Source organism: Tamandua tetradactyla, chromosome 2 (assembly GCF_023851605.1).
Source record: "Tamandua tetradactyla isolate mTamTet1 chromosome 2, mTamTet1.pri, whole genome shotgun sequence".
NCBI classification, from domain to species: domain Eukaryota; kingdom Metazoa; phylum Chordata; class Mammalia; order Pilosa; family Myrmecophagidae; genus Tamandua; species Tamandua tetradactyla.
The window spans coordinates 13,846,832-13,861,019 of NC_135328.1; the positions used below are offsets into that span (position 1 = coordinate 13,846,832).

General features: G+C 54.4%; 1 protein-coding gene across 6 annotated transcripts in view; it reads left to right on the forward strand.

Annotated features, from left to right (window-relative positions):
• The window catches only part of COL5A1 (collagen type V alpha 1 chain), a 168,859-nt gene that overhangs the window by 125,756 nt on the left and 28,915 nt on the right, over positions 1–14,188 (forward strand). For all 6 annotated transcript variants that reach the window (XM_077139687.1, XM_077139695.1, XM_077139680.1 and 3 more), the window contains exons 33-44: positions 217–261; positions 398–451; positions 1,519–1,563; positions 1,967–2,020; positions 2,999–3,052; positions 6,054–6,107; positions 6,977–7,084; positions 8,695–8,784; positions 8,875–8,928; positions 10,024–10,131; positions 12,920–13,027; positions 13,793–13,846. In XM_077139687.1, the coding sequence (XP_076995802.1) occupies positions 217–261; positions 398–451; positions 1,519–1,563; positions 1,967–2,020; positions 2,999–3,052; positions 6,054–6,107; positions 6,977–7,084; positions 8,695–8,784; positions 8,875–8,928; positions 10,024–10,131; positions 12,920–13,027; positions 13,793–13,846 (828 nt within the window). The remainder of the gene's footprint in view (positions 1–216; positions 262–397; positions 452–1,518; positions 1,564–1,966; positions 2,021–2,998; positions 3,053–6,053; positions 6,108–6,976; positions 7,085–8,694; positions 8,785–8,874; positions 8,929–10,023; positions 10,132–12,919; positions 13,028–13,792; positions 13,847–14,188) is intronic.

A 14,188-nucleotide genomic window follows, 5' to 3' on the forward strand; every position in this document is an offset into this window, starting at 1 on the left:
GGATTTCAGCAGCACTTGTGCAGAAACCAAAGCTCTGTGTATTGACGGCTCAGTGAATGTTCTCACCGAATAAATCTGCCCTAAAAACCTCAATAATGAAGTGGGAGGACAGGCAGTTCCTCCACAGCCCAGGAGGTGGCGCCAGGCTGACGTGGCGGGGGTGGGGGGGGTGGGGTTTTGCCTGTGACTGACCCGCCCCCTCTCCTCTGATTCTAGGGGACACCTGGAAAGCCCGGACCGCGAGGGCAGCGAGGCCCCACGGTAACTGTCCCTTTGGCTTGAGGGCTGTCTTTGAGAAATGGTGTTTTAGGGTGCCTGGTGCGAGGGGCTGGGGGAGGTGGTCTCCACGGGTCTGGGGGATCCAAGGCTGACCCCCCTTCTCTCTCTGTCTGCCCAGGGCCCGCGGGGTGAAAGAGGCCCACGGGGGATCACTGGAAAGCCTGGTCCCAAGGTAGGTTTTCGTCCCTCCATGGTGGCCAGGAGCACGTGGGACCATCACCCAGTCGAAGCTGAGGTTACTGAGACCACAAGCAGCTAAGGGGGACCCACGGGTCTTTTTTCCTTTAAGGAAATAAAAAAGGAAGTTCCGTTGGGGGTATTCAAGGAGCACCCCCTCCCCTCCAGAATGGGCTGAGCCGCGTCCAGTGGGGAAGGGTGCTGCTTTCAGTCCGTGGCTCCATCCCAGGCAGCGGCTGGGTTGGCGGACCCACAGCCCCAGGAGACTGGGCCCTGCCAGGCTGCGGGAGATGGCCCCCCATTACCAGAAAGTCACCCAGTTCTGGTGGGGAGGGCTTATTTGTTGTCTGAAAAGAGCCCAGAAGCTGCAGAGAGCTCGGTCAGAAATCTAAAGAAAGTTCTTCTGGTCACGGGTAAGAGCCCGAGCCTGCCGCACACGTGCTCCCCCGGGGCCGAGCGATGGGAAGTCCACGGCTCGTTGGCTGCTCTGGAGGCCCGAGCCTGCCCAGGATGCAGGATGCTCACACTCACGAGAAGAACCCCTGGTTGGCTGAGGGACGGGACCGGCCTGCCCTCTCGGCCAGCAGAATGTCCCGACGATGGGGTGCAGTGAATTCCCCTGGAGGCAGCCGTGAGGCCACATCACACTTTCCCCCCTGAGCTCACGCACCGGGACCCGGTCACTTCATGGAGCAGCTGTAGCCATGGGTCAGGGCGGTGTCAGACAGCTCCCTGCCTCCTGTCTTCGCCTGAGCTTTGTTGTATTTCTTGGCTGGTGGACAGCGTTTAACCCCCACAAGAGGCTCTTCTCCTCCCTGAAGTTTCTCAGCCTGTGGGTATCAGCTCACTGATATCCACGGGAAGATGGGAGAAGGTGGGTAGCCTTTGGGGACTGTTGGTCAGCGGCTAGCGCTCTCCCCCTTAACAGAGAAACAAGGCGACCTCCGGAAGCCGCACGTGTGCCGTATACCACTTGGGAATTTGATGATATCATGGGCCAGCCTATTTATCAGAAAATCATCTTCAACACCCCATCTTTCCTCTCTCTCTCTCTCTCCCAAGGGCAACTCTGGAGGTGATGGCCCGGCCGGGCCTCCTGGCGAGCGGGTGAGTGTCTCAAGCAAAGGGCCGTCCATGACCCCCTCCAGGAAGGGCCCCTGAGGTCAGGGTCTCCTCTCCCTCCCCTGGGTCGGAGGGTGGGGGAGCTGGGGTGTGGCTGGGCCCTGCTGGAGAGAAAGCGGTTTCCTAAAGATCCAGAGGAAGGGCCAGCGATGGCCAGCTCTGGGAGGAGGGCTTGCGCTCAGCGTCCTGCAGGCGGCTGTGACAACAGGAAAGGGGGCCCTTGCCCCCGAGGGACCTGTGGCCTGGCCCACTGGTGAGGAGGGAGCAGGACTTCAGGCAATCAGAAGACGAAGCCCTGTGCTCAGCGGGCCACGGCGGCCAGGCCCACGGCTGGGGGAGCTGCCGGGGAGGGACCATACTCCTCAGTCTGGCCGTCCTCTGTTCCCAGGGGCCCAATGGACCTCAAGGACCCACAGGATTTCCCGGACCCAAAGGCCCCCCCGTAAGTCATTTTTTTTTCCTCGCTGGTCAGTTGGGCTCCTCTGACCTCAGCGTTTCCTAGAGCCTTGTCTCTCCAGGAGCTCCATGCGGCCCCGTTTCCGTGGGGCGGTAGGAGGAGGGAGGCACGATGTGGCATTGTGGGTGGGCCGGGTGGAGGGGCACGGCCGAAGCTGAGTGTGCTGGTGTGCAGGCTGTGAGCACGCCCAGCCGCCCAGCTCCCTGCTTTGGGGAGAGCCACTCTGGGGAGCGTGGGTCCCGTTTTCATTCTGACTGTCAGGATCTTCTAGTAGGCTGCAGTACATTACTGTTCCTCCTGCTTCCCCTCCAAAAGAGAAAAGCTGTCTAGCCCTGGGGAGGTCACCCAGCGGGGCATGATGGAAGGAGTTTGGCATCTGAATTAGATAGACTGTGCTGGATCTAATCTAAGTCTAATCAAAATCTCACTGTGCTGGATCCTGGGGAGTTGAATGAACTCTCTGTGCTCCCACGTTTCCTTTTGGGAGAAAAGGATAACCACGCCTTGCCTCTGGAGGCCAAAGAGATGGTGCAGAGAGAGAAGGCAGGGCTAAAAGGGATGGTGGAGAGAGGGAAGGCAGGGCTAAAAGATGGTGCAGGGAGAGAGAGGGCGGGGCTAAAGGAGATGTACAGAGGGCGGGGCTAACAGATGGTTCAGAGAGGGTGGGGCTAAAGGAAACCTGTTAGGGCGGGGCTAGCGATGATGTGGGAAGGGGCGGGGCTGGTGGGGACCTCCAGAGACAGAGCTAATGGAGATGCCAAGAGGGGGCTGGTCTAAAGGAGACCTGCCCAGCAGGTGGGGCGGGCCCTGCATGTGGAAGGCTCTGAGTTGCTAGTTTTAGCTCCAGTGTGGGGCCTGTGGGGGTGGACCGTTGCCATGAAATGGCCATCTCTGTTGCCCAGGTGGTATTAGATCCCCAGAATAGGTCCTCAGAACTGAAAGAAAGTTCTCTCTTTTCTTCAGGGTCCCCCAGGCAAGGATGGGCTCCCAGGACACCCTGGACAGAGAGGCGAGACCGTGAGTACCAGGATCGGTGTGGGGGGCTGGCCTGCGTCTCCCCACAGGTTCTCCCACTGCACAGCTGGCATGGACCAGGAGCATCCTCCTGGAGAAAGCTCCAGAGGGCCAGGCCGTTTTCTGTTGACTCGAGGTCAGGCTTGGCATGTGGAGAGCAGCCTGAGCTCTTAGCTAGTTTGGTCAGAGTCACGTTAAAACCCATCCTAGCTCAAAAAAAAAACTCATCATGGCTGAAACAAAATGCTACCAACATACTGTGACCTTGTCCATCTAGCCTTGTTTTTTATTTTTATTTTTCCTCTGGAATAATTCGGAGAGCAACCTAGCTTGAATAATATGCATTTTGATTGTCAAGGTAGTTGGAAAGGTTCTGTGTACATTTTCAGCCATGTCCTTCAGCTACACGTGGTTGGAAAACTTCGAGAGAGAAAGAACTAGGCCTTTCACCAACCCAGCCATGGTTTTCCAAGTTGGTCTGCTGTGGGTGTCAGGGTGGGGGTGGTGTGGACCTCAACAACCCCTTTTATAGTAAAGAGGACAGGTGATAGTCATGTAGAAATTTAGCCTCTCTCTGGGCTCTCAGCTTTGCTCATGGTTGGTGTCTTTAGAACCAAAGTTTAACCTCCTATCATGCCCTGACCTTTAGAAATGTGTGTTTTAGCTGCATCAGCAGGATGTCAATTTTTTCCAGTTGGGGAAGATGCATTTACCGTGATCATTTGGGATTTGGTCCAGGTTCATGCTAGGTGCGCAGAGGCATGCCCTGGGAGGGTGCAGGCACACCTGTGACCTTGAGGCTCTGAAGAGCTGTGAAGCACCCCTTCTTTGTGTGCTCCCACTCTGTTCAGGACTAAAGGGCTACTTGCACAGGCGTGAAGGTTTCCCACCAGGGTGGTGGCTGCTGTGGGCAGGTAGCCTCTTCGAGCCTGCAGCCAGATCCTCGTGGTGTGCAGGGTCTTTGAAAGACTCTCAAAGCAAACGCATGTCCCCTCAGGAGATGGGTTTTTGAATGCCGTGTTTAATATATTTTTGGTGCCTGCTTTAAAAAAAATCCTTTTATGTCACTTTGGTTCGTTGTAATGCACCCTGTTTTAATGATCTTTCTCTGATGTTTGGCAGCGCAGTGCATGGTGGCTGCAAATGGAGATTACTTTGCTCTTTTGTTTATAGAGAAAAATGTAAACATTTCTTCTGAGCTTTGCATATTTTTCTCTTAATGCCTTTCCAAGGAGACAAGATAGCAGGTTTGCATTTTGTGTGCTTTTTTTTTTCCCTCTGACTTATTCTGGAAAGAGTCTGGCGAAATAATTAGACTGCTTGTCTTTGCTTGGGAAGAAATATGAGTCCTTTTCAGCTACCTTCCTCCCTGCGCACCATGTCCAGCTGTCTTAGAGGCAGGAGGTGCTGCAGTGATTCTGTCAGGTCTCCCTCTCTGAGCCCTCCGCCTAGGATGTACCATCTCCTCCCCAGCCTACTTGAGACCTGTTCACAGGGCAGCTCTTGCCTGGGTGTTGACTTTGTGCTTTTTTTAAAAAAAAAAATGGGGCGGGCCGCGGTGGCTCAGCGGGCAAGAGTGCTTGCCTGCCGTGCCGGAGGACCCCGGTTCGATTCCCGGCCCCAGCCCATGTAAAAAAAACAAACAAACAAACAAAATATAATAAAACAAGAAAATGTTTAAAAATGTTTCCCTTTCTTCCTTCCTTCCATCCTTCCTTCCTTCTCTGTCTTTCCTTCCCTTCCTCCCTCTCTCTTTTAAAAAAAAAAAAAAAAAAAATGAAAGTACACGCAGTCATTGCCTCTCCTAAATGTGAGCCCAAAGGCTGTTTCTCAGCAAAGGGCTCAAAATGAATTCCATCCTGAAGCCCTGGGTGGTCCCTAACTATGGAGCCTTATTTGTTAACAGTAATGTTAGCAGAACCTAACTGAGGCCCTGCCCCCCTTGAGGCACATCTGCACTGTCCACCCAATAAGGGAAAGCCCCTGACCCCCCTACTCCCCCTTGTTTCTGACCCTGTAAATGTTGCTTGCAGAGAACACTGCATTCCATGTGACCATTTTAGCCCATTGCATACAACTCAGCTGGGCTGAAAGAGGAGACTCCTTCTAAAATGTGTAGAGAGGCTGCATCTCGTGTAGGTTTATGTGATCCAGCATCTGATGGGAAATTTCCATGCTTGTGTCCTGGCAGTCGGGGGGCCTGCTCATCCTCCAATTCTAGCTGTGGCCTTAAAGCAAGAAGTTGCCCTCCCCAGACTCTTGAGCCTCCCGCTAGCAGTCCCCATTGTGGGTGACATCTGCACCTCTGAGTCAACACCATGTGTGTGCCAGTGGCATCTCATCAGCTCATGCCGTCATCCGTGCACTGTGCCCAGAAACTCACCTTGCCCCTCCTGACTGTCACAGTCCCCTTCGAAGGAGGGAACATAAAGCACAGCAAAATTATCCAAAGTTAAGCCGGACTGCTGCATTCACACAAGCATACAGGACAGAAATGAGATATTTCCATCAACTCGAGTTAATAACACTTTTGAGCTGGATTATGAAAGCAGCAGGTCCTCGCTCTCTGATTTAAATAAGTGTGGAAGAGCACGCACGTGCAGCCACTAGGCTTGTGCAGAGGCATGGCCAGGGTGAGGGGTTGGGGAGAGAGCAGGAAAATCCCCACAAAGTTGCTAATGAGAGACTGCATCCAGGTGGAGCTCGAGCCCAGATTCCAGCAGCTGAGAAACGACTCCCAGTCTGCTCAGAAATAACAAGACAGTGATAAAATATATTTCCAAGCACAAAAACATTGCAGTGGAAAAGCAGGTAGTGCAGCTAGCTTGTCTGGCTTCATTACCTTGATGAATTTAATATGGAAATGAGATGAGACAAATAGACCCTTTGCAGGTAGAGCTCGGAGTGCCCACCCTTTGGGACTGGGGCTGCAAGGCTTCTAAGGAGGGCTGTGGCATGGGCTGGGTGCAGTGGCATTCTCAACCTGGTCCCTGTCTCTTCCCAGGGTTTCCAAGGCAAGACCGGCCCTCCAGGCCCCCCAGGTGTCGTCGGCCCTCAGGTAAGATCCAGTGTCCTACGTTTCATGGGTGATCCAGTATTACCCCCCCACACGGCAGAGAGGAACATGGCTTGGGGTGTCGGGGTCACCTGTGGTCCCAAAGACTGCTAGTAGAGAATCAAACATCATGTAAGATGCCCATCTTCCTTAGAAGACTGGCCTGCTCTGCGGGTAACTGTACCGGGAGGAAGGCAGGCAGGACATCCAACAGGAACCAGTGGGTACAACAGAGATCGTAGCTCAAGGCTCGCAGGCTGGCATGGGCAGGGGCCAGCTGCAACCTTCATTCCTTACTATGGGTGACAGTGGTAGCCTAATTCTCTTTCCACCTCAATCATGTCAGGGCCCCCAGGCCCCTTGCTCTGAGTGCTGGCAGATCAGCAAGAAGGGGTAACTTAGAGCCAGTACCCATGGCTCAGAGCAGCAAAGCAGGGAGGCAGGTGAACTGGTGTCTTGGAAGCTTCACTCCTAATGTAACCTATGTAGCATTAAATAAGGTACTGGCCCAAAGCGGCCACAGAATTGAAAAAAGCGAACATGCCCTTTCTCCCCGCCAGCAGCCTTTCCTTTGGCTGATTTGGGGCTACTTTGTGACTCTATCTGCGGGATGCACGCCTTGCCCTGCCCAGTGACTGAGCCAGGTGGGGACCCGTTGGTGGGGCTTGGTCACCAGTGTCTCCCTATTCGGCTTCCTTTTTCCTCTCCGGATTTTTGTTGGGAGAAGAAGATGCACAAAGGAAAATGGAGGCTTGGAGGGCGTGTAGGGGGCCTTGGCCTTCGTGACTGGGGCTGACCTTGGCTTTAGGAGCAGGTTTCCTTGCTTGCATGTCCCTTGGGGATTTGTACTGTGACTGACGGTCTTCCCATAGGGTCCCACAGGAGAGACAGGCCCCATGGGCGAGCGCGGCCATCCTGGGCCACCGGGTCCCCCCGGTGAGCAAGGGCTCCCAGGCCTGGCTGGAAAAGAAGGGACGAAGGTGAGTTTCTCGGGCTGTCCTCATCGGGCAGACTTGCCTGAGGCATCATTTCAGGGCTCGGTCTCTGTTTTGCCACTTGCTCTTTTCTGAAAATGGACCATTCCTAAAACAAATGCTCTTTGTACCCATCCTCTCCAAAAAAATGTAAATTCAACTCCACTTTCGCTTGGTTTGGACCAGAGCTCGAGCTGACTGGCCACAGTTATGGGGTAACTGTGGGTTCAAACCATCCTTGGCCCCTGCGCTCCGGGGCTGAGAGCTGACAGCTCTTCCCCCAGCTGCTGCCCAGATGGACAAACCACCCTTCCACTCAGCAGGTCTAGAAGGAATTTAATAGGAAGAGGATTTAGGAATTCTCCACCAGAAGACTTTAAAAAACCAATTATAAAAATAGAAAACTGCTGTGTTTATTTCCTTCTTCTTGGTGCCTCCCTTAATGTGTGTCTTTATGAGCCTTGGGAAGCCTCTTCCTCTCCAGTTTAGGCACCCCAAGTGGTAAAGTCATAACTTATATATTAGCATGAAAATAAACAGCTCTACCATTGTCAACAAGGGACACAGGAAAATGTAAGCTATGCAGCCTTTTATACATACACATGCTCACGTGCACATGCACACACACACACACCTGTGTTCCATGGAGCTCCAATACCCTCCACCCCTTCCAAAAGTGTGTCTGTGAGTGTGCACGTGTGTGTGTTTACCCCCTAGTCCCATGGAGCTCTAGTACTCCCCCACTCCTTCCAAAGGTGTGTCTGTGAGTGTGCATGTTTGTGTGTGTGTGTGTGTGCACCCCCTAGTCCCCTGAGCTTGAACAAAGGATGCCAGGTTATTCTTTGTCATGAGGAAACCATAGAAATCTGACCGGTGATTTAGATGGAACCCTGTGCTCTCCTGTTGGACCCCAAATAAAATTCCAGAATATGTCAGATCTTTAGTGCACTGGGGGAAGGTGTAAGACTTAGGTGGTGCATCTTTTCAGAAGATTTGGTTTCAGACATAAAGCAGGCATCCTGAGCTGTGAGACCCTTTAGGGCAATGCTTTTGACACGTTTTAATGTAAAATTCCTTTCTCTAAGCAAAGTCTTAAGAGGATCCACAAATACAGGGAAAAAAGCAGGCGTGGGGCTGGAGGTGCTGTGCTTTGGCAGTTTTGCCACCACCTGACCCTCAGCCCCTGGGAGCCCTTGAGGGACCTTTGGGAGGACGTGGTCCCTGAGCACCTTTCGGGGAGGACGTGGTCCCTGAGCACCTTTCGGGGAGGACGTGGTCCCTGAGCACCTTTCGGGGAGGACGTGATCCCTGAGCTCTGTGGCATCCACTCCGCGGCTGCATGTGCATAGTTGGCCTGTGATAGACATGCCTCCTGGGTGAGAGCTTGGAAGCGAGTGTGTGGAGCTGCCAGTGGGTCCCATCAAGACTCAGAAATCCCTTTTAAAGTCCAGTAGCCTTGGCAGGCCCCCATTTGACCCTGGCCAGGTGGCTCTGGAACCGAAAGTCCCACCCCAGCTCCCCGGAGGCCCTAGTTCAGGGCTCCCCATTTCCTCTCCAGCAGAGGAGGTCTGCAGTCACTGGTTCTGGGAAAAGCTCATCGATGGCTCTGTTTGCAGGGTGACCCAGGGCCTGCCGGCCTCCCTGGGAAAGATGGTCCTCCAGGTTTGCGTGGCTTCCCCGGGGACCGAGGGCTTCCCGGCCCAGTGGTGAGTGACCAGTGGGGCTTGCAGTTGGCAAGGCAGGGCGGGGGGGGGCTCTCCCCACGGTGCCGTGATGCCCTTCTCATTGCTTTGCAGGGAGCTCTTGGACTGAAGGGCAGCGAGGGCCCCCCCGGCCCGCCAGGGCCCGCGGTGAGTGGTGCCGGCTCAACATGGAGCCTTTACACTGTCCTTGTCCTCGCAACCCGCTCTGCGGCCACACTGCAGTGTCCCTGGGGGCGGGAGCTGGTGCAGGGCTGCTCTGTCCCGCCGTGTGCCCCTGAAGTCCAGGAGGGGAAGCTGGGGTTTGGGAAGGGTGCAGACAGCGGGTCCAGCGGGCAGGTGGGCAACGGAGAGTCCAAGAGTCCTGCATGAGTAAGGGGTAAAAGCAGAAAACTCGACAGTTTCAAGGGTGGGGTGAGGGACCTCTGCTTGTGCTGGAGAAGGCCTGTCCTGCAGAGGAAGGGAGAGGAGGCTGATGTGCTCAGTGGGTAGGGGGAGGGCAGGGGCAGGGCTCCAGGTGTGGGAGTGCAGGTGGGAGGGCTGTCCCCAGAGCTGAGGGGGGAGGGGCTCTTCCCGCCACCGGGAACTGAGGACACCCGACACCAGGATTCAACGGTGAGAAGACTGAAGGGTGGGGCGTCCCTGCCTGTTGAGTGGTCCCAGAGCCACGCCCGATGCTCCGCCTCTGGACTGGAAGCCCACACACCCTGTCCTGCCACCTCGCGGTGGAGGCTGGAAGACTGCTGCCCCACTCAGACGCACGGGTGGCACGTGTGACTGCCCCGAAAGGCCCACACTCCCCGATTAGCTCATGAATCACTTGGGAGAGACAGTGATGGGGAAGTCAGTTGAGGCCTGAGACCCGGCAGCAGCGTGAGGCTGGGCAGACCCCCCTGCCTCTGGGCCTGGGTTCCCCCAAACTCCTGCGGCAAGGAGGAGCAGGGCAGGAGGGAAGCATTCTGTAGGTGGGCGCCAAGCTCTGGGAAGGAGAAGGCAGGCGAGGAAGGAAGAGGGTTCTCAGACACTCGGGTGGCAGACATGTGCTTGGAATTGGGGGGCAGGGTGTCGAGGATTTGGAACCCTGAATGCTGGATCATCGGGCTCATGCCTGCACAGGGCCACGGGGAGCCCTGGTGGACTCGGGGGTGAGCGGGTGAGTGGCCTGATGATCCACAGGTGCCTTAGGAATTTGTCTCTGTGTCATCTGAGAAGCTTTGAAATTAGCCCTTTTCTTGTCCCAACCAGGGGTCTCCCGGGGAGCGAGGTCCAGCCGGTGCTGCAGGGCCCATCGGAATTCCAGGAAGACCCGGGCCCCAGGGGCCTCCAGGGCCTGCTGGAGAGAAAGGGGCTCCCGTAAGTACCAGCTCAGATCCTGGGGGTGCCAGGAGGAAGCCCTCTCCCCTTTGCAGCTGGGTGCCTCTGGCCGCAGTGTACCCCTGGGGGTTGCGGGCTGAGGCAGGGGGGCGGTTTAAAGGCTGGGATCATCATCTAAGGCACGTGTGTCTGTCCCAAAGACTGGGGTGCAAGGAGAAAGGGGAGGGTCCCCTCAGTCAGCCATGTTCCTTCTGTCAGATCGCGGGCTGGGGGATCCTCAGCCTGGTCCCAGAGGGGCTGGGGTAATTGGTCCTAGGTAGCCTTGGGCCCAGGGCCAGCCCTGGGTGCCACGTGTCACCACATGTGTGGGCAGGCCTGGCACCTGCCAGGTGATGTCCCCCTCCCACCAGCCTGAGCCCCCCACTCGTCTCTGGGAGAAAGGTGCATGTTTGGGAGGGGTGCTCCCCTCTTGGGCAGACATGGACAGAGAAAACCTAGCCAGGAAGGGAAAGGAGGACTGTAGCAAGGGAAGGCGAGAGATATCCTCCTGCACCCTGTGACATCCCGGTCTCTTGGTGAGCCCAGAGTTTTGCAGATGTGGAATCTACAGGTGTGGGAGGAGCACGCTTGATAAACCTGCTCTGAAACCTTGGCTTCCTTGGAGGCGGTAATCGGGCATCCCTTCTTGCCTTAGACAAGTAGGGTTTGGGTCTAAATGCTTCCTGGGAAGCCAGATGCCAGCCCCTCTTCCAAGCTCCTTTCCCCGAATAACACATAAGCACCATCTGCCGTCCTGCAATAGCTCATCCCGACACACGTTTGATTTCAACCTACAGAATTTTGCAACCTCTGCCTGTGCCTGCATTGAATAGTTGTGGGGACAACCCTGAGCTGAGTCTTCCCTTCTGACTTCAGAATGTCAGGAGGAAGCTGAGTTCCAGCGGGAATTGGCAGGTGCCAACGTAAACGGTCTCCAGTTGAGTTAGGACGCATGTGCAAATTGATGTGGCTAGTAAGGTATAATTTTCCTTGCGCATTCGCCCATGGTGGTTTGTGGGAGAAAGAATGGTCTGCTTGCATTCCCTGGGCACGAACTTCCCATCGAAACAACTTCAGGAACATCCGTGCCATTGAGAATACAGCCAATACGTTATCAGGGAGGCAGTTTTGATGGCACCTACTCGTGTCCATTGAAGCACCCAGGACTTAGATCTGGCTGAATGATATGCTGGAAGACTACTACCTATCAAGCATTCTGGGCATAAAGAGCAAACAGAGAATCTGTTGGAAACGGTTGGTTCTTGGTTTCAAGAAAGTAAATATTTTGGCAGAAGCCTAGCCAGAATTGTGCTATCCAGTTAAATGCTTGCCATTTCCCAGAATGGCTCCAGAGGAGAAAAAAACAAGAGAAGGCCAGGCATCTCCCAGAACTGCAGCCAGGCAGTAAGGTAGACAGGACAATTCCATGCAGGCGCTAGAGCCAGCCTCAGCATCTCTGTGGGCCTAATGAGAGCAGAAAGTTATGACAATAGGAACTAAATCCAAGGGATAGAAAGTCTTGTTCAGGAAGGAAACAGGAAGACACGGTAGGAGCCCAGATTTCCTCCCTGGGGGATGTGTGCAGAGACCTGGCTGCATTTAGACCCAGACCCTATGTGTACGTTTTCTCTTCCATTCCCCCTCCCCAGCGTACATACCCACTCACTGTGGGACAGTTGGAAGAGAGGGATTCCTGACTCATGTAGAAAGCTCAAGCTGCTTTCAGAAGTGAAAGGATGACTGTAAAACTGAGCAAGTGAAGGGGCGATTATGAGGAAAATGGATCAAATTTAATGGGAAAGGAAAGAGAGTATGTGCGTGTATCTGTGCATACATGTGTGTGAGTGTGTATGCATGTGCACCCATGCTGGGAGGAGCTCGTGTGTGCATATGCATTGTGTGCATGTTGGTATGTGCACGTGTTTGAGTATGTGTGTAAAAGGTGTGCATCCATATGTGTGTGCATGTCCACGTGTTGCATGTGAGTGTAGGTATGTGAATGTATTGACGTGTTTGAGTATGTGTGTGAGATGTGTTTGAATATGTGTGTGCATATGTGCCCACGTGCTTGCATGCAAGTGCAAATATGCATGTGTGTGTACACTTGTGTGTGTGTGAAGTATGCCTCCGTGTGTGTGTGCGAGTGCATGTGTGTATGCACAAGTGTGCATGCATGGGCCCATCCATGTGTGACTGACTGTGTGTCTGCATACTTGCATGTGTATGTATGTGAGTGCACACATGAATGTGTGCATATATTTGAGTATTTGTGTATGAAGTGTGCATCCATGTGTGTTTATGTTTGAGTGCATGTGTGCATCCATGAATGAGTGTGTGTGTGTGTGTGTGTGTTTGCATGTGCAGGTATGCATGTGTAATGGGTTTGCAGAGAACCTTTGAAGTAAGGGAGCCGCTGGCCAAGGCCGGGGCTCACACCCTCCCTGTCACTGACCTTGACTTTCTGTCCTGGCTCTGCCCACAGACTCAGGGATTTGAGGCTGGGTTTCCATCCCGGCTCTCCTGCTCACTGACTTTGCCTCAATTTCCCCACCTGTCAGAGGGGAGCCCTTCACAGGATGAGTGTGGATAAATGTGGTGATGCTTGGGAGGTGTGGGGCCTGGGGCCTGGGACCAAGTCAGCCCCCAGTGTCCCTGCGAAAATGCATCAGCACTGTGGGGACTGTGCTTCCCCTACTTCCTTTCCGTGTCCACCTGTCCGGGCTGATGAGCTGACGGTGGGATGTTCAAGCAACAGAGCTGTTTGACCAGGCCTCTTTGTCCCCTGTAGGGTGAGAAAGGCCCGCAAGGCCCAGCTGGTCGGGATGGTCTCCAGGGTCCCGTGGGGCTTCCCGGCCCAGCAGGCCCCGTGGGCCCCCCCGGAGAAGATGGTGACAAGGTAAGAAGAGCAGGGAGCAGCCCTCGACACAGGGGCTCAGCCGGCAGCGCGGTCGCTGCTCACCCCGTGGTCGCTGCTCACCCCGCAGCCCGGCTTTAGGGCGATCAATGAGACCTGACATGCCAGAGGGAACCCAGACACTGCTCTCCCCAAGTGGAGTGTTGAGGTCACCTAGGGCGTTTGCTATCAGTAGCCAGAACAAAGGAAAATGCTCCCTGCCCCTCACCCCACCCAAATCATTCCCAATTCTGACTCAGCGGCATGCAGCCGCGTGGAATTGCTCAGTATTTTATACTTCATTTGGTGAAGATGGTGAGATTCAACTCCTTGGCTTGGCTTTCCTTTATGAGAACTCTCTGGAGATAGTTTAGACTCTGTCACCTGGACAGCACCTCCCTTGTCAGGGTGGAACACAGCTCTCCTCCACCGGAGATGGGAGCACATGGTAATAACCACCCTGAACACGTGGCAGTTGCATTGCCTGCACGCACTCCATTTGGAAAACCAGCAATATTTTCAAGAAGTGTTTTTCCCACATTGTAAAATCTGCTGAAGTTCTGCATAGCATAAGATCAAGCCATTGTCCCTTTCAGCTCTTGTATTAAAAAGGAAGTCAAGTTAACATATGGAAGTGTACCTTCTTAGTGAAGTTTGGAGGCACCTAGAAAGGGAAGGATTTTTAATCTCTAACAAAAATTACTTAGGAGGAGCCGATGACATCCCAACAGTCATCAGGCTAACAGGCCCCCCACCGTCTTCCCCTAGGGCGAGATTGGAGAGCCGGGACAGAAGGGGAGTAAGGGGGACAAGGGCGAACAGGTAAGACACTCCTCAGGTGAGTGGGGACAGCTGTCAGGTTTGGGGGTGCCCCTACGAAGAGGCCACGGGCTGAGAGTGATGTGAGAGCATTGCTGACGGAGAGGACACGGCAGGTGGACTTCTCTCCTGTCCGTGTGTGCACGCGTGTGTGTACGCATGTCAGAGAATCTCCTGGTGCTAAAAGTGAACCAGAAACATTTACAGGAAAGAAAGCAACGCGAGCGTTTATGTCCTAGAGCTTTTCAGTTCTACAGACGTGATGCCAGGAGAGCAGAATATTCCGACAGGGCAGCCCCAGGCACCCACTGCCCACTAATCTGCCCCTCTTTTCTGTGACCTGTC